Below are 20120 nucleotides of genomic sequence, written 5' to 3' on the forward strand. Positions count from 1 at the left end.
GTCTACCTGCTCCCGTCAGACCAGGGATAGGTCTAGGCTGTATCAGAGAGGAACAGGATAGGAGAGGCTTTTCCAGTCTAAAAACTTTCCACAGAGTTCCTATTGTTATCTTTGCTCTATTATTTTGTGTGTGTGTGTGTGTGTTTATTTCCATATTTAATCATGTTTTCCACATCAGAAGGCCTTGATTGCCCCAGAGCGTTTGATGTTGCTTAGTGACAACCATTAACTGGAAAGCCATCATGGACACAGGTGTGTCTTCCCTCTGGGTGGCACTGATTCATTTCTTCCTTTGTTTCTACGATCTTTGATTGTTCTTTGTCTGTTGTTTTCATATCAGCTTTACTTTTATAGGGCTACTCTTATTTGCACAACACATGAATGGATGAAATAGCGATTTGTAGTTCTCTATTGAATGCAACGTAATTAACATGTGATAGAAGGACCTTGTTAGATGCTTAGTGCAACAGATAATTCAAATATATCACATCAGAGCATTAGGCCAGTAACCAAAAGGTCACTAGTTTGAATCCCCGAGTTAACTTGGGGGAAAATCTGTCACTGTGCCCTTGAGCATGGCACTTAACCAGAATTGCTCCTGTAAGTTGGATAAGAACATCTGCAAAAAAAATGTTTGTTTTTTACATTTATTTAACTAGTTAAGTCAGTTAAGAAAAATTCTTATTTACAATGACAGCCTACCGGGGAACAGTGGGTTAACTGCCTTGTTCAGGGCAGAACGACAGATTTTTACCATGTCAGCTCGGGGATTTGATCTAGCAACCATTCGGTTACTTGTCCAACACTCTAACCACTAGGCTACCTGCCACCCCTAAATGACTCAAATGTAATAGAAATGTTTGCATAACTGCACTGTTTGAGGTAAGTACCTGGTTAGGCAGCGGCATAGGTGAAATTGTTGTCTTCTTTCTATGTTGCGTGCTGCTCTCCTACGTGTGTATTAACTGTATTCACAAGAGTTAACAGCTGTTTCAACCAGGCTACGTCACACTCTGTGGGTGTAGATGGGTTATCAGTGATGAGGTGAGGTGATAACCAGCTGGGTCTCTCTCTGTAGCTGTCTCTCTGTAGCAGTCTCTCTGTCTCTCTGTAGCAGTCTCTCTGTCTCTCTGTAGCTGTCTCTCTGTCTCTCTAGCAGTCTCTCTGTCCCTCTGTATCTCAGTCTCTCTGTAGCTGTCTCTCTGTAGCAGTCTCTCTGTCTCTCTGTAGCAGTCTCTGTTCCTCAGTCTCTCTGTCTCTCTGTATCAGTCTCTCTGTAGCAGTCTCTGTAGCTGTCTCTCTGTAGCAGTCTCTGTAGCTGTCTCTCTGTAGCAGTCTCTGTCTCTCTGTAGCAGTCTTTGTCTCTCTGTAGCAGTCTTTGTCTCTCTGTCTCTCTCTGTAGCAGTCTCTGTCTCTCTGTAGCAGTCTCTGTCTCTTTGTCTCTTTGTCTCTCTGTAGCAGTCTCTTTGTCTCTCTGTAGCAGTCTCTTTGTCTCTCTGTAGCAGTCTCTTTGTCTCTCTGTAGCAGGTCTCTCTGTCTCTCTGTAGCAGTCTCTGTTTTTCTCTGTAGCAGTCTCTCTGTCTCTCTGTAGCAGTCTCTCTGTAGCAGTCTCTCTGTAGCAGTCTCTCTGTTTCTCTGTAGCAGTCTTTCTGTAGCAATGAGACAGGTGTCTGTCTGTGTCTGTGTCTGTCTGTCGCAGTGGACACTGAGTTGGTATCTGTCTCAGGCTGTCTGTCTCTCTGGGTGGCTGGCTAGCTGACTCTTTGTCTGTCTGTCTATATGACTTGCCTAGTTAAAGAAAGGTAAAAAATATATAAAAACATTTAAAAAATGAATATATAGCATTGCAGGCTGAGTGGGCGTCTGTCTGGCCAGCTGGCTGGCTGGCTGCTGAGGGGTGATTCAACATGGTTACTCACTCTACACTGCAGGGTTGGGACAAACAGTACACTGCTGCTAAACCCTGTCAGGCAAGGACAGAGGAAATGGGGACAACAAACTACAGCGTAGCGTTGTCTTTGAGAGTCTGAAGGACTGGCTTTTCTCACATAAGGGTAGGGTCATTTTTCATGATCAGAAACGCAAAGCAGAGGGACAGAGGAAAAGTAAAGGAATAACTATATGGGAGTGTGTTTTAGGAGAGGGGATGACAGATGAGGAGGAGGAGGTCAAGGAGGTAGCTCTGTGCCCACACAGACAGAAGGATGGGTGGGTTTATGGAGAAGACTGAGGGAGGTTTAGGGGACAGGCTTATGGTGCACACTTGGCTCCTGAACTCACTAAATCCTGTGTTCTATTATTAATGGGATTAATCCCCTCTTTCCCTTCATGTACTCTCCCTCGCTCTCTGTCTCTCCTCATCTACCTCTCCTATCATACCTGCTACCTCCCCAATCAGGTCTGTCTCTCTAAATCATCACTGCTTATCTCCACTGACTGTGCATGTCCAAGAGGTTATGAGGAATAGACATACTTGGCACATTGTTGACCTTGAGACCCATATCTTATTTTGCAATCGGCATTTGCGCAACATTGCAATATATTTAAACTTGAGCTTTGAAAGCATGTTAATTAGATCGTTTCGAAGGACCGCAACAACTGTCGCAGGGCTTTTCTGACTTAGTTTGTTATTTATCACTGAATCAAATCCATAAACCATTTGCTGTTGAAGCACAAACACTGCTCTCTACCATCTCAGGTCTGTGGCCAGACTAGCAAGTGGTGATTGGCTGACTCTCCCTGCTGCTCTGTCTGGCTGGGCTGATCCCAGATATGGCCATCCCTGGCTCCTGCCAGCTTGTTAGCACAGAGCACGAAGCTGAAACATCTTTAGTTATCACCAAGGATGTCAGCAGGTGTTTGTGTGTGTGTGTGTGTGTGTGTGTGATTTACTAGTCAAAAGGATAGTAAAAACAAAGAAAATTCTCCCACATGAGGACAAAGGCTATTTTAAGTTTAAGGGTTAGAATTAGGGGTTAGGGAACACAGGATTGTGAATTGAAATTAATTTTAGGTCCCCACGAGGATAGAAAAACCTCACTGACTTATTCATACTTGAAAACAATTGCATTATTTGTTGGTTCAAAACAGTGTGTCATGCCTGGTCCACAGTGACACAGAGTCAGTGCCTGTTTGTGTGTTTGTATAGAACTCACTGTGTTCATTTGTCTGTTTTCCTCTCTCAGGCTGGCTGTCACTGCAGAGCTGAAGCTGCAGAGTGAGAGAGAGACACAGAGATATACGAAAAGAGAGGGCGAGAGAGGCTGTCTGGCTCCATGTCTGCCCCTGCGCCTTCCACCCGGAGGTCTGTGTCGGGCTCACGCAGGTACAGCACCGCATACACACCTACACATCTGAAACTCCTACTCTCTCCCCAATAGACGTCAATTCAACGTCTATTCCACGTTGGCTCAACGTGGGTGGCAGGTAGCCTAGTGGTTAGTGTGTTGGGCCAATAACCGAAAGGTCACTGGTTCGAGCCACCAAGATGAGGAATCTACTGATGTGTCCTTGAGCAAGGCACTTAACCCTAATTTGTTCCCGTGGCACTGTACTTCTATGGCTGACCCTGTAAAGCAACACATTTCACTGCACCTATGCGGTGTATGTGACAGTAAAAAACATAATTGAAATGACGTGGGAACAATGTTGATTCAACCAATGGGTCCGTCTGTCCTCATTTCTCTAATTCATCCTCTATCGCTCTCCTTTCATCTTCTTTTTAGATTACCTTCACACTCTTATGTTCTCCACTTAACCCCGTCTCTTATATAAGTACACCCTCATTTATTTTTGACTCATCCGTTTAAAATCCCTCGTACTCTGTTTTACTAATCTCCCTTTTCTATTGAACAGCCCTATTTTCCTCTAAATCCTTCTCTTTTGAACTTTTTCAGTCAACCTCTTAGTCAACCTCTCTCTCTCGCATCTCTCTATTTGTTCTCCCTACTTCATCCATTTTGTCTTCTTATCATCAGCCACAAGAAATGGTCAGGGGTGAAGAATGTGGGTATGTCCCTCCCAGAGAACACGTTTAATGATGTGATGTCTCGCTGAGTATTGAATGTTGTGTGTGAACTTGTGTTTGTCTTTATTGCTACAGGGGATTATCATCTCCTGGGAGAGCTGAGGCTCAGTTTTGCGTCAGTCCCATCAGCTGCTGAGCTCCATAAGCGGTTACAGGCCAATTCTCTCTCTCTCTCTCTCTCCCTCTCTCCTCTCTCCTCTCTCTCTCTCCAGTTGTCAGCACTTTAGAGCTTTTGCTTTTCTCTCTTTTTTTCCAACATGGTTGGTTTGACCATGTAACTGCTTTGTCAGCTAAAAATGAATGCAGGGGTGTGTTGGGATTATGGTAAGAGTTGCTATAAAAGGAGTGAATGATTGGATTTAACACACTGCAAGTATATTGTGAACTTGCACTCTGTCTATTTAAAGTTGTCTTTATGTTGATACTGTATTTCACTTCAATGAATTACTCATGTCCAATGTTCTAGCTACAGCGCAAGAGTAGCATGAACTCTATTAGGCTTGGAAAACTGGAGCAAAGATAGAACCCAGCTCTGGTCCTTTCTGTCGTCTCTCTCCCTAGATTCAACCCTCTGAAGGCTCTGCAGCCCAAACGGCGCTTGCAGCAAATGCTGTCGTCCTCCTCCTCGCCCGTGCCTGTACCCGTGCCCGCGCCCCCTGCGTGAGACACCCTTCAGTTATACTGTCCCAGAGAGCATGCTCATGTGCCGTAGTCATAGCTGGACAGACCGGCACAGACAGAGATCCATTGATCTTTGACATTCACTGATAAACCCTCCAGATGCACCAAACAGAATTGGTGGTACAGTGACGTACTGTATGCCAATATTATAGCCAATAGCTTGATGAGGTGATTGACTGATTTAACAGTGCATTTACTGAAGAGTACTGCTGTTAAAGTAGTAGTGCTGGCTGGTCAGTCACACTGGACAATCTCTCAAACCATCTTCAAATCTGACCGTAGTTATTGTGTGGTAGTTTATAAGAGCAGGTCTCTCTGTCCCACCACATTCTCGTCTCACTTCTTACAACCACTCTGTATAGGAGTATTCCTCACACAGCGTCAGCACAGCCTGCATACACATCATAACACCAGCTTGGCCCACATCAGGCACGTTCACACCAGGGTCCAACTCAAAGGAGAAGAGATGTAATGATGGAGTGAAATTGTGCCGAACCTTATTTAGCCCACATATTTGACATTTTCTAGACCTTTCTTTCCAGGCTTGCTTCCGCTGCAGTTTTCAGCTTGACCCTTTTCTGTTTGTATGCTGATGGCCTTTGTCATAACCTGACATAACCCTTCCTCAAATAAAACTGCTCCCAACAGCTGGTTCTATCTGTTTGGCACTGCTTATCTCCTCCCACCCAGTCTGGAAGCCAGTGATTGGGCAACACTTCTGTCCTCCTGTCATTGCCTGTCATTAGTCAATTTACCAATTTGTCAACAGTCACAGACTAGTACAGGACAGGAGTTGCCCATCACAGTGCCCCTTCCCCATTCCTTCACTAATAAAATGTAGAAACTACATGAATATGACTTCAACTGAATTTCATTCTACTTTCTTTAGTTTTCTTCTTCTTCTCCCAGTTGTTAATTCTGCTGACTTTTCTTTTGGTTTTCTTGCTCTGATGTTGTTTTTAAGGGTTATGTGAGGTAGGAATTTCCCCAGATTGCAGGCTGTAATTGTGCATATTTTTTGTGTGGGCTCTGATGCCACTGCTCACCTTTCGTCCTGAGGGGGACAGAGTAAGAAGGCAGAAATGTGTCTGGTCCACATGTCAGCATCTTAATCATGGTTGAATCATTTCTTTGTTTAGGAGAATAATGTTTAGATGAAGTCATCTTCAGATGCCCTGTTAGCCTATAGCAGACCTCGACAGGGCAAGTTCATGTCTCGTTAGTAGTTGTAATCTGCCTATGCTCTCTCTCATTAAAGAACAAATCTGCTGTATTTACACACATCAGTGTAGAGGAATCTCCCAGAGCCAAGGATTAAGTTCTAATGAGCCAGTTTTTAAGGAGGAGTAATATTTTAATCCATTTCATTCTAAATTCATTTCTCATTCATCATTAGCCAGTGTTTCTGCTCTAAACAATCCAGGCTACGGTCTTTATTTCAATTTAAACAGTCTCACTATCAAACTAGATAGGTACTCACTTTTCTTATCCCATGATGACCATTGTTGATGTACAGTGCCTTGCGAAAGTATTCGGCCCCCTTGAACTTTGCGACCTTTTGCCACATTTCAGGCTTCAAACATAAAGATATAAAACTGTATTTTTTTGTGAAGAATCAACAACAAGTGGGACACAATCATGAAGTGGAACGACATTTATTGGATATTTCAAACTTTTTTAACAAATCAAAAACTGAAAAATTGGGCGTGCAAAATTATTCAGCCCCTTTACTTTCAGTGCAGCAAACTCTCTCCAGAAGTTCAGTTAGGATCTCTGAATGATCCAATGTTGACCTAAATGACTAATGATGATAAAGACAATCCACCTGTGTGTAATCAAGTCTCCGTATAAATGCACCTGCACTGTGATAGTCTCAGAGGTCTGTTAAAAGGGCAAAGAGCATCATGAAGAACAAGGAACACACCAGGCAGGTCCGAGATACTGTTGTGAAGAAGTTTAAAGCCGGATTTGGATACAAAAAGATTTCCCAAGGAGCACTGTGCAAGCGATAATATTGAAATGGAAGGAGTATCAGACCACTGCAAATCTACCAAGACCTGGCCGTCCCTCTAAACTTTCAGCTCATACAAGGAGAAGACTGATCAGAGATGCAGCCAAGAGGCCCATGATCACTCTGGATGAACTGCAGAGATCTACAGCTGAGGTGGGAGACTCTGTCCATAGGACAACAATCAGTCGTATATTGCACAAATCTGGCCTTTATGGAAGAGTGGCAAGAAGAAAGCCATTTCTTAAAGATATCCATAAAAAGTGTTGTTTAAAGTTTGCCACAAGCCACCTGGGAGACACACCAAACATGTGGAAGAAGGTGCTCTGGTCAGATGAAACCAAAATTGAACTTTTTGGCAACAATGCAAAACGTTATGTTTGGCGTAAAAGCAACACAGCTCATCACCCTGACCACACCATCCCCACTGTCAAACATGGTGGTGGCAGCATCATGGTTTGGGCCTGCTTTTCTTCAGCAGGGACAGGGAAGATGGTTAAAATTGATGGGAAGATGGAATGAGCCAAATACAGGACCATTCTGGAAGAAAACCTGATGGAGTCTGCAAAAGACCTGAGACTGGGACGGAGATTTGTCTTCCAACAAGACAATGATCCAAAACATAAAGCAACATCTACAATGGAATGGTTCAAAAATAAACATATCCAGGTGTTAGAAAGTCAAAGTCCAGACCTGAATCCAATCGTGAATCTGTGGAAAGAACTGAAAACTGCTGTTCACAAATGCTCTCCATCCAACCTCCCTGAGCTCGAGCTGTTTTGCAAAGAGGAATGGGGAAAAAAATTCAGTCTCTCGATGTGCAAAACTGATAGAGACATACCCCAAGCGACTTACAGCTGTAATCGCAGCAAAAGGTGGCGCTTAAAAGTATTAACTTAAGGGGGCTGAATAATTTTGCACGCCCAATTTTTCAGTTTTTGATTTGTTAAAAAAGTTTGAAATATCCAATAAATGTCGTTCCACTTCATGATTGTGTCCCACTTGTTGTTGATTCTTCACAAAAAAATACAGTTTTATATCTTTATGTTTGAAGCCTGAAATGTGGCAAAAGGTCGCAAAGTTCAAGGGGGCCGAATACTTTCGCAAGGCACTGTATTTGGCCAACACGGAGTATAAGCCCTAAGTACTATTGATGTTTGTCACTGGGTTCTAGTCTGACAGACATCACTACCTCCTCACTGTAATAGCTTGTTGTCTTTGGTCAGGTTTGACTACTGCAGGTTCATAGAGCTAGACTACATTCCAATGGAGACAGACTATATGGTTTCAATGCGCCCAACGGAACGAGGATATCTCACTACCAAGTCTCCGGAGCGTCACTGTCGGTCAGCACAACTCTCCCTTTTATCCCTCTCTCTCCGTCAATGTTTTGTTGTTGTATCTCTCTGACTTCGTGCCGTAGGCATGTGCAGTGCATTCAGAAAGTATTCAGACCCCTTCCCTTTTTTCTACATTTTGTTACGTTAGACTTCATTCTAGAATGGATTGGATAATAGTTTTTCCCCTCATCGTTCTACACACAATAGCCCATAATGACAAATCGAAAACAGGTTTTCAGAAATACCTTATTTACATAAGTATTTGGAATCTTTGCTATGAGACTTGAAATTGAGCTCAGGTGTATCCTGTTTCCATTGATCATCCTTGAGATGTTTCTACAACTTGATTGGAGTCCACCTGTGGTAAATTAAATTGATTGGACATGATATGGAAAGGCACACACCTGTCTATATAAGGTCTCACAGTTGACAGTGCATGTCAGAGCAAAAACCAAGCCATGAGGTCGAAGGAATTGGCAGTAGAGCTCCGAGACATGTTTGTGTCAAGGCACAGATCTGGGGAAGGGTACCAAAAGAATTCTGCAGCATTGAAGGTCCCCAAGAACAAAGTGGCCTCCATCATTCTTAAATGGAAGAAGTTTGGAACCACCAAGACTCTTCCTAGAGCTGGCCGCCCAGCCAAACTGAGCAATCGGGGGAGAAGGGCCAATGGTTAGAGCTCCTCTGTGGAGATGGGAGAACCTTCCAGAAGGATGACCATCTCTGCAGCACTCCACAAATCAGGCCTTTATGGTAGAGTGGCCAGACGAAAGCTACTCCTCAGTAAAAGGCACCTAAAGGACTCTCAGACCATGACAAACAAGATTCTCTGGTCTGATTGAACTCTTCGGCCTGAATGCCAAGCGTCACATCTGGAGGAAACCTGGCACCATCCCTACGGTGAAGTATGGTGGTGGCTGCATCATACTGTGGGGATGTTTTTCAGCAGCAGGGACTGGGAGACTAGTTCGGATCGATGGAAAGATGAACCGAGCAAAGTACAAAGAAATCCTTGATGAAAACCTGCTCTGAAGCAAAGGTTCACCTTCCAACATGACAACAACCCTAAGCACACAGCCAAGACAACGCAGGAGGGGCTTCGGGACAAGTCTCTAAATGGCCCGGCCAGATCCCAGACTTGAACCCGATTGAACATCTCTGGAGAGACCTGAAAATAGCTGTGCAGCGACGCTCCCCATCCAACCTGACAGAGCTTGAGAGGATCTGCAGAGAAGAATGGGAGAAACTCCCCAAATACAGGTGTGCCAAGCTTGTAGCGTCATACCCAAGAAGACTAGAGGCTGTAATCGCTGCCAGAGGTGCTTCAACAAAGTACTGAGTAAAGGGTCTGAATACTTATGTAAATGTGATATTTCATACATTTCTTTTGCTAACATTTCTAAAAACCTGTTTTTTGTATTCTGTGTAGATTGAGGGGAAAAAAACTATGTAATCAATTTTAGAATAAGGCTGTAACAAGATCTGGGGGAAAAATCAAAGGGGTCTGAATACTTTCCGAATGTTCTGTATTTAGTCTTAATGCCAATATATTCAATGACAAATGTATATTGTCATTCAATATGCGTTTGAAAGTCTTAATTGGACCTTCTGATAACTTGTTCTGTTGTTGAGCATCACTAGATGTGGGATGTTAGAGCGTTATAGTACAAGGTCCATGGCATGTAGATTGAATCCAGATACTTTCTAAACCATCACATGCAAGATGATCTGTTGTTGGCTGGGAGTAACCTTTCACCTTTTGGCATTCTCATGTATTGATAGGCGTGGCAGACATGATTGAAGTTCTACTGTGTCTTGGCTTTTGGTTTTCTTGACCGCTTTCATCTACTCAAAGTGCATGGCATCTTTGAGCCATCGTGTACTATCATCTGTGTTGCAGAGCATACTGTATGTCCTCCTTCATCATGGCCTTTTAATGTATGTCTGTCTTGGCACGTTTTGAGTCTGTGTTTTTTAGTGGGCATGTTTGTGGGTGAGTTTTTGGGCATGATTTAATGTTGGTTTGAGTTTTATTGAGGCAGGATATGTTCTGGTGTTTTGATAATGTCAGTTAATAGTACTCTGTCTGTCTATATTGCCTGATGTATTAACGGTCCCTCTCACTCTGGTACAGAAGGACAGCTGCCCCAGTCAGCAACAGAGATCCCTATGGCAACGCCTCTCTCAGCAGCAGCAGCACTAACTCTGGCTCCTGCAAGGGCAGTGATTGCAGCCCCACCAAGGGGTAAGACAAAAATTGGCTACCCCATCAATCTATAAGACTAAAGGCTCTATTCAATCCGCATCGAGGAAATTCAGCGTCCCAGTGTGATTGCCTTTAAATTTCAATGTTCCCGCATTAGCTGAGACGGCATTCAAGGTAAACGCTGCCAATTATGCGCTAAGTAGGAACTTACCTTTGCATTTCTTCAGCAATACAGATTGAATATAACCCTATGGCTAGCCTGCTATGCCCCATGTCAGTATCATTCTCCTACATGGGAGAATGAGTGCCTACTGCAAAGTAGCCTACAAAGTGTTATGTTTTGTATCATAAGGACATGTTATTAAAAGGTCTTATAACTTGTTAGAGGAATGTATGAGCCGTAGCCCTTGACACTGATCAGCGCCTACATTGGAACGCAGTGGCTGTACATGTCGTCAGAGTTCAGGGTCTCCGCTTCACAGCTCTGTATGGGTTTTGACTGACAGCCGTTCTGAACTTGAGCACCGCGCACGACAAGGAGTTGCCCCCATCCCTCCCGCTAATTGGGCAACTTCTGAAAAATGCTTGTTGTCTGAGTGAGAGAAGGTGTAAATTACGAGGACTCTCTGTATTTTGAAAGGTGAGATGTTGAAGATTATAATAAATACCGCTTTGATGTCATGCAAGCAAGCTAAACACACGTGAGCCCCAATGTGCACTCCACATTTACATATCATAAAACTCATGTCGTTTACAGTGTCAACATTTATGATAACTATGTTTGATGTACAGTTACAAGGTAACATGGCGTTATACCCTGGGTTGTCCTGAACAGAATGAGCCTATGTTTGTTGTATTGTGAAGTAAATCTGCCGTGGACCACGCATCTGAATACACTGATGACTCTACTCTATTTGCACCAAAATTACGATCCGCTTCTCTTAATTGCCTTGTGAAAACCTAACACTCTAAGATCGTATTTCGACGGGACAGTAGTGGAGAAGGTGGAAAGTTTTAAGTTCCTCAGTGTACATATCACGGACAAACTGAAAAGGTCCACCCACACAGACAGCGTGGTGAAGAAGGCGCAGCAGCTCCTCTTCAACCTCAAACTTTTACAGATGCACAATCAAGAGCATCCTGTCGGGCTGTATCACCGCCTGGTACGGCAACTCCTCTGCCCACAACCTTAAGGCTCTCTAGAGGGTAGTGAGGTCTGCACAACGCATCACCAGGGGGAAAACTACCTGCCCTCCAGGACACCTACACACCACCCGATGTCACAGGAAGGCCATAAAGATCATCAAGGACAATAACCACCCGAGCCACTGCCTGTTCACCCCGCTTCCATCCAGAAGGCGAGGTCAGTACAGGTGCATCAAAGCTGGCACCAGGAGACTGAAAAACAGCTTCTAGGCCATCAGACTGTTAAACAGCCATCACTAACATTGAGTGGCTGCTGCCAACATACTGACTCAAATCTCTAGACACTTTAATAATTAAAATTTGGATGTAATAAATGTATCACTAGTCACTTTAAACAATGCCACTTTATATAATGTTTACATACTCTACATTACTCATCTCATATGTATATACTGTACTCTCTACCATCTACTGCATCTTGTCTATGCCGTTCTGTACCATCACTCATTCATATATTTATATGTACATGTTCTTATTCATTCCTTTACACTTGTGTGTGCATAAGGTAGTTGTTGTGAAATTGTTAGATGACTTGTTAGATATTACTGCATGGTTGGAACTACAAGCACAAGCATTTCGCTACACTCTCATTAACATCTGCTAACCATGTGTATGTGACAAATAAAGTTTGACATGAATATTGGAAAGTCATGTTGGAAATAAAATTATGCCAACCTGACCCAGATTGCGATTTTATAATGGAACATTTTTGGATTGTTTCAACAACAACAGTAATTGTGTAAAGTCTGGGACACAGGGCTGTGTTCCACACAAAATAAATACAAGTCTGCTTGCTCTAGAACGGCACCACTAGGAGAGTAAAAAAAGAGCACCTTATAGTTGAAGACTCTTCTTTGAGTCATAAAAGTGCATTGAAATGACTTGAGAACTGTGCACACTTTGGAGAGGTGTGTGGCCACTTGGAGACGCCAGTTAGACCTCTCACTCAAGACAACAAATGACAAGGGTTTATGTTGTACTTACCCCCAAAGTATTTTCAGATTTCATTATCAACAAATGTGGTGAAAAGTACAGTAAATGTAAAATGTTAATAAAATCAACAGTGTAATGTTTGGATTCAGTCTTGTCAGATGAGCTGTTGTGTCCTCACATTTAGTCTAATCATTTCCCCGTAATCTCTAAACTGTTCCCTTTTTAAATGCTGCCATAGTTATGCATATGCTTTCCATATTTCTTCTGTAAGAAACATTTCAATCTATCGCTATCCATATAGGCCAATTCCAACGAGTGTAAGGGGTCTTAATAATGTCTTATAATTCAGCTTGTAGAAGATAATGGATTCCAATACATCTTTGTCTCTCCTGTTTCCTCTCTCTCTTTCTCCAAGGCGTCACATGAAGGCATACGCCTCATGTACAGATAACCATGGCATCCGCCCCCCTCCCCCAGAGCAGTACCTCACACCCCTGCAGCAGAAAGAGGTGTGTATCAGACACCTGCGGGCCCGCCTCAAGGAGTCAGTCGACAGGCTGCAGGACAGGTGAGACACAAAAGGACACACTGGAATGATTCTCTAGCCAAAAGGAAGATCTGGACTCGGACCATTACATTTTCCCATTTACTCTGGTCTCGTTCAAACAAGTACATTTTCATTTGAGCATTTTTTGTTTTGGAAATATTATGCTCTTTGAAATATAGATTTGAGTGTCAACTTCTACCCCATTTCCATCAAATTACCCTCATAACGCTTTCATTTCGTAATTATGTTGATATATAGACATAATTTTTTGGAGGCAAATTACTAAATCGCCAAACATTATTACTAAATCTCTCTCTTTAAACCTACCTTGTTCACTCACTCCTCCTCCTCTTCTATGTCTGTCTCAGGGACTCTGAGATCGATGCGTTGAAGACCCAGCTGTGTCGGATGCAGGAGGACTGGGTTGAAGAGGAGTGTCACCGCGTGGAGGCCCAGCTGGCCCTAAAAGAGGCGCACAGGGAGATCCAGCAGCTCAAGGAAGTGGTGGACGTGGTGCGCACCAACCTCGGCTCCAGCGACTCCACCGACACCGGCGTCCAGAAATACTTCCAGGACATCAACGCCCAGAACCTCAAGCTGGAGAACCTGCTGCTCAGCATGGAGCTGGCTCAGAACGGGGTGGCCAAGGAGCAGGAGGCTGCTGCAGCAAGAGGATTGGCAGGGGGGTCTCGGGCTGGGAGGCCTGGGACTGCGGGGTCATGGCCTGGGAGTAGTCCCGCTGCATCAGGGACTGGAGGGGGTGGCTCCAAGAGTCTGTGTGGGTCCTGTGACGGCTCCCCCGCCCGTTCTCTGACCCATAGCTCTACCTACACCAAGCTGAGCGACCATGCACTGGGGGATAAGAACGGGAACGGCCTGTCAGGGGAGGAGAACCATGACAGCGGCTTTGTGTGCTGTGGGGAGAGTCACAGTCACAGTGCAGCCAGCAGTCACAGGGCAGACAGCAGTCACAGGGCAGACAGCAGTCACAGGGCAGACTTACTCCTGGAGGCAGCCTTCCTATCTGAAGAGACAGCCTCACTGCTCAGCACCTACTCCCACCTGCCACAGTCCTCCACCTACGAAAAGCTGTGCACCGGGCAGGACAGGGTGGTGCCCCTGCGCTGTGCCATGGGTGGGGCGGGCAGCACCAACCACTCCTGTCTGTCCCACCACCACCTGTACCTGCACCACCTCAGGGAGCAGGCCGTCCAGACAGAGAGCTGCCCCGTCCCGGTGGGGTTGGGCTACGCCTCTGACCTGGACACCATCACCGAGCGCACCTTCCGCTCTCAGGCCTGCAGCCCCACCTCCACCTGGGTCTCAGATGAGGGAGACGACCTGGACTCGGTTACCATGACGTCAGTCACCATGACAACTCTCACAGCTACAACAGCTGAGCCCGCTCCTGCTACTCCTTTACCCAGCTCTGCCTCTGTCTCCTGTGCAGTGGATATGGCCTCCCTATCAGTGAAGGAGGATGGGAAGATGGTGGGAGAGTTGGAGAGGCATATAGAGGTAGTGGGGGAGGGCGCAGTGGGGATGGTAGAGGTAGGCAAGCAGCAGGAGGAAGAGGAGGTGGGGTTGGTACAGTTGTGTAAGCAGGAGGAGGTAAAGGTGCTGGGGTTGGTGAGGGAGGGGAAGCAGGGGGAGGTCAGGGAGTTAGATCTATATAGTCAGAGGGAGGAGGTTTTGGAGGTGAAGAATCAGAGAGCGGTTGAGGAGGTGAGGTCAGTGGAGGTGGAGGAGCGGCCCCACACCTCCCAGCCTAGGAGCAGCTCGCTACAGGAGATAGCTGGGGTGACAGTGGTGGAGGTTGATGATGATGAAGAGGCTGAGGTTCAGGGAGCAGTAGGGGGAGCAGAGGAGTCTACCTCTTCTGAGTCTGGACCCGCAGTGAAGAGCTACTGGAGCCGCCACTTCCTGGTGGACCTGCTGGCAGTGGCTGTGCCCGTGGTTCCCACGGTGGCATGGCTGTGCCAGGGGGCACGGCGCGATGGACTGCCAATTTACCACTTCGGCTCACTGCTGCGTGGCTGCTGCACAGTGGCCCTCTCCTCCCTGCGCAGGGGCGGGGGAGTCAGGCACTACCCCGCGGGCACAGGTGGGGGAGCCATGGGGAGCACAGAGATCTGAGACAGGCCCCATGACAGCCTGGGAACTGCACACACATAGCACTGCCCTCTCTGGTCCTGGGTCCTGGGTTTGTCCTCCACCTGAAGTACAGTACTGGGTAAAGAAAGGAGGGGAGCGATGATTTTTAATAAATTATTCTGAAGACAGGACAGCCCCAGCAAACCATATAACCCTCTCTGGTGGTGGCCTCTTCCACCTCTTCTGCTAGACTGAGAAGGGACACCAGGATGTGTTGAACTGACACTAAATCAATGGATACTGAATGGCTGGAGTGTGACTGATGGGGATTGTAACCACTCTCTCTTGTGTGCAGGGAGACTGAAAGGTCTGTCCGTCACTGTGGCTCCCTTTATTGGTCCAGTTCCATTTTGACTCGTGTGTAAGAAATGTGTGATCACACGACATGTGTGTTGTGAGTGTGCAGCATGTGTGTTCTTCTCTGTGTTGTATTGCGTTGTGTAGCCAAAGCACCTAGATGTCTGGAGGTAATCGCAGCCATGGCTGTGCAGTAGTTGGTATGCTCATTTACGAGTGAATGACTGAAGTCTTGACACATGGCAGTTGCCCCCTAAAGGTACCAGACAAGCTGCTGCTGTACATTTCTGCTTCCTGTCACTGGTGTCCTAGATTAACAATCACTCTTGTAGCATTCAGTCCATGTCCGTCAGTCCATGTCCGTTGTTAGTCATTCCAGACCCATGAACCAGAAACATCTCAAGAAGGAAGCAAATAGAAATATAATAATTGAAACTAAGTTTATTTTTCTTTCAAAAATAGGAAAGGGATTATGGACTTTGTTGTTCTTGGGGTGTTTGCAGTGTCATGCCTGAGTTGGAAGAATCTGAGTGTCTTATTGTTTAGGGCTGTAATGGTTGTAGTCATTGATGTGAAATAGTTGAAAGGCTGAGCAAGGACTGTACTGTAATGTTTAAATATAAGTCTTTGTTAGCGATTTCTGAGCCAAACAAGTGCTAACTGATGTCCACAAGATTGTGATGCAACCAACAAGAACAGTCCTTTGAGTTGAAGTACATTGAGTTCTTTAGAGAAGAAACAGGATAGATCTTATTTCTTTAGTAATTTATTAACAATGTTTTGCACTATTATTCACTTTATGAGGTTAAGCAACTACTTGAAGTCAAGTTTGTGTGTTTCCAAAGTCCAATGCGGCCACAGTTTTGCTTCTGAGGTTTTTTTGTGTTCAATATACTTCAATATACACAGATACAACTGTCTAATGGAATATGTTTCAAAGTAAAGGTGCCATTTTTCTTTGAACACTGAAAACTGTTGCCTTCCGTCCATAACTTTCTTTTCCTGTAGTGTTTTAGCCGTAGGGAATATCCTTCTCAAAATGTTTCGCTGCTTTCTGGAATGTGCGTTGGATGTGCATTTGTGGTGTTGTTTCTCTATTCCTCTTCATTTCTGCTGCTTGACAATCCCTTCTGTGCGTGTTTCTGCTGATTTGACCTCTTCACGATGACTTCCAGCACCTATGAATAGTGAAACACGCGAGCAACACTGACAAAATAGATTGAGTGGTGAATTAATGAAATGCTTGGGAGTTGTCTTTTCAACGTCGTCATGTGCTTTAGATTTGAACACTTTCCACAACCCTGTTGGAATTTTGTATTGTGTCTTGATATTGTGCGTTGCTGTAGTTCTTCCCCGTCATGTTTCATCATCATGACCTGTGAATGGTCCCCCTGCCATTTATAAAGCCTGCTTGGTGTAAGTGGTTCAGGAAGCCTCTGCATTTTTTAAATTAAAAGCCATACTCCTTCCTGTAAGGTGAATGTGTTTGAGAATGTCTCTAGCAGAAACACAAGGATGAAAATAGTGTGATTGATAATCATATTGATATGCATTTGTAGATGACTCACCTGAAGTCTCCCCAACAGTACATGGGGTGTTTTGGCCAATAATTGGAAAAACATCTGATCTGATTGGTCAAATTACAAATTAGTGGCAATATATCAGAATTTGGCTACCTGTGTAAGCAAAGCCATCGCTTGTTAAACCTGTACTGGACTATTTTATATTTCTCAAGCAATGTCATTGGTGTTTGAACAGTAAAACAACACCCCTTCATTATGTACCTCTACGCACAACAAAACAAGCTTAACAGTAATGTGTGTGTCTGTGATGTTTAGTAATTCACTTAAGGCTAATGGGTCATGCTTATGTTATAGTTACCGTCTGCTAATTGCTTGTTATTTTCCTGGGTTTTGAAGCATAATTAGATTTCTGATGTTCTGGTCTTGCCACCATAGTACTTTAACAAGCCCAGCTCTCTTCATCGGATGCTTGATTTGATTTGGTAATGCACTGCTATGATGTTAGTGTGTCTGTCCTTTGGGATAATTCCCTTTCCCCAAAGTGTACTGTTTTTGTGTGAAATGCTTTAAGCATCAACAAAGATGATCAGGGTGATGGGTTTATTTATAGCTCAAAAGAACTACCCAAATCACATTGGGAGTCATTGGACTTTGCATTTGGACATGCCTGTAAGTCATTGGAGCTTACGTTAGGACATACCTGTAAGTCATTGGAGCTTACGTTAGGACATACCTGTAGGTCATTGGAGCTTACGTTAGGACATACCTGTAGGTCATTGGAGCTTACGTTAGGACATACCTGTAAGTCATTGGAGCTTACGTTAGGACATACCTGTAGGTCATTGGAGCTTACGTTAGGACATACCTGTAAGTCATTGGAGCTTACGTTAGGACATACCTGTAAGTCATTGGAGCATACGTTAGGACATACCTGTAAGTCATTGGAGCTTACGTTAGGACATACCTGTAGGTCATTGGAGCTTACGTTAGGACATACCTGTAAGTCATTGGAGCTTACGTTAGGACATACCTGTAAGTCATTGGAGCTTACGTTAGGACATACCTGTAAGTCATTGGAGCTTACGTTAGGACATACCTGTAAGTCATTGGAGCTTACGTTAGGAAATACCTGTAGGTCATTGATATATATATATATATATATACTGCTCAAAAAAATAAAGGGAACACTAAAATAACACATCCTAGATCTGAATGAATGAAATATTCTTATTAAATACTTTTCTTTACATAGTTGAATGTGCTGACAACAAAATCACACAATTATCATTGGAAATCAAATGTATCAACCCATGGAGGTCTGGATTTGGAGTCACACTCAAAATTAAAGTGGAAAACCACACTATAGGCTGATCCAACTTTGATGTAATGTCCTTAAAACAAGTCAAAATGAGGCTCAGTAGTGTGTGTGGCCTCCACGTGCCTGTATGACCTCCCTACAAAGCCTGGGCATGCTCCTGATGAGGTGGCGGATGGTCTCCTGAGGGATCTCCTCCCAGACCTGGACTAAAGCATCCACAAACTCCTGGACAGTCTGTGGTGCAACGTGGCGTTGGTGGATGGAGCGAGACATGATGTCCCAGATGTGCTCAATTGGATTCAGGTCTGGGGAACGGGCGGGCCAGTCCATAGCATCAATGCCTTCCTCTTGCAGGAACTGCTGACACACTCCAGCCACATGAGGTCTAGCATTATCTTGCATTAGGAGGAACCCAGGGCCAACCGCACCAGCATATGGTCTCACAAGGGGTCTGAGGATCTCATCTCGGTACCTAATGGCAGTCAGGCTACCTCTGGCGAGCACATGGAGGGCTGTGCGGCCCCCCCAAAGAAATGCCATGTGCTCGGTGTGAACCTGCTTTCATCTGTGAAGAGCACAGGACGCCAGTGGCGAATTTGCCAATCATGGTGTTCTCTGGCAAATGCCAAACGTCCTGCACGGTGTTGGGCTGTAAGCACAACCCCCACCTGTGGACGTCGGGCCCTCATACCACCCTCATGGAGTCTGTTTCTGACCGTTTGAGCAGACACATGCACATTTGTGGCCTGCTGGAGGTCATTTTGCAGGGCTCTGGCAGTGCTCCTCCTTGCAAAGGCTGAGGTAGCGGTCCTGCTGCTGGGTTGTTGCCCTCCTACGGCCTCCTCATCTCCTGATGTACTGACCTGTCTCCTGGTAGCGCCTCCATGCTCTGGACACTACGCTGACAGACACAGCAAACCTTCTTGCCACAGCTCGCATTGATGTGCCATCCTGGATTAGCTGCACTACCTGAGCCAGTTGTGTGGGTTGTAGACTCCGTCTCATGCTACCACTAGAGTGAAAGCACCGCCAGCATTCAAAAGTGACCAAAACATCAGCCAGGAAGCATAGGAACTGAGAAGTGGTCTGTGGTTATCACCTGCTGAACCACTCCTTTATTGGGGGTGTCTTGCTAATTGCCTATAATTTCCACCTGTTGTCTATTCCATTTGCACAACAGCATGTGACATTTGTCAATCAGTGTTGCTTCCTAAGTGGACAGTTTGATTTCACAGAAGTGTGATTGACTTGGAGTTACATTGTGTTGTTTAAGTGTTCCCTTTATTTTTTTGAGCAGTGTGTATAGCACTTAATGTTGTGACATTGGAGAGGTAGTCGAGTGTTTTGTTTGGAAAGCAGTGTTTTAACAGGGTTGTTACTGTATTCTACATCCATGTCACACATCTTTATTTTACAATGTGAATGGAAGATATCTTAGTACCTCGTATATTCTGTTTTTTATCATGACGTTTACTCTTTGAGGGTATTGTATTGAATGTACATTATCAAATGTCTAATTGTCCGATTATTTGTTGGATGTAAAGGGATCTATCAAAGATGGTTGAGACATATCTTTACCTGACAGACATTTTCCCTCCTAAATGCCTTGTATGGGGATCAAGTAGCCATCATTATTAATAGCTATAGATCAATTATCTTAATGGCAATAGTGTGTACAGTGCAGACATCACAGTTCATGAGTACAGATGCATTTTCACTCCCACCATACTGTATAAAGCAAAACCAAAAGGCCCCATATTAAACTGCATGATGTAAAACTGACACTTGTGTTTCTGTTCAGTTATTCACAAAGTACTTTCAAATGTTTTCACTAAATGGAAGTAATTTAAAATCGCTGTGGAAAAGGAATTTAACCAAGT

At 44.6% G+C, this 20120-nt stretch overlaps 1 protein-coding gene across 3 annotated transcripts in view; it reads left to right on the forward strand.

Annotated features, from left to right (window-relative positions):
- Positions 1 to 18143, forward strand: part of LOC116354423 (syntaphilin-like) — a 39506-nt gene extending 21363 nt beyond the window's left edge. For 2 of the 3 annotated variants that reach the window (XM_031794145.1, XM_031794146.1), the window contains 5 exons: positions 3186 to 3325; positions 7943 to 8062; positions 10191 to 10301; positions 12817 to 12969; positions 13317 to 18143. In XM_031794145.1, coding sequence (XP_031650005.1) covers positions 3276 to 3325; positions 7943 to 8062; positions 10191 to 10301; positions 12817 to 12969; positions 13317 to 15084 — 2202 coding nt within the window. In that variant the 5' untranslated portion in view covers positions 3186 to 3275 and the 3' untranslated portion in view covers positions 15085 to 18143. The remainder of the gene's footprint in view (positions 1 to 3185; positions 3326 to 7942; positions 8063 to 10190; positions 10302 to 12816; positions 12970 to 13316) is intronic. The other variant, XM_031794147.1, reaches the window with a different exon arrangement.
- Positions 18144 to 20120: the final 1977 nt, after the last annotated feature.

This window comes from Oncorhynchus kisutch, linkage group LG17 (genome assembly GCF_002021735.2).
Source record: "Oncorhynchus kisutch isolate 150728-3 linkage group LG17, Okis_V2, whole genome shotgun sequence".
Taxonomy (NCBI): domain Eukaryota; kingdom Metazoa; phylum Chordata; class Actinopteri; order Salmoniformes; family Salmonidae; genus Oncorhynchus; species Oncorhynchus kisutch.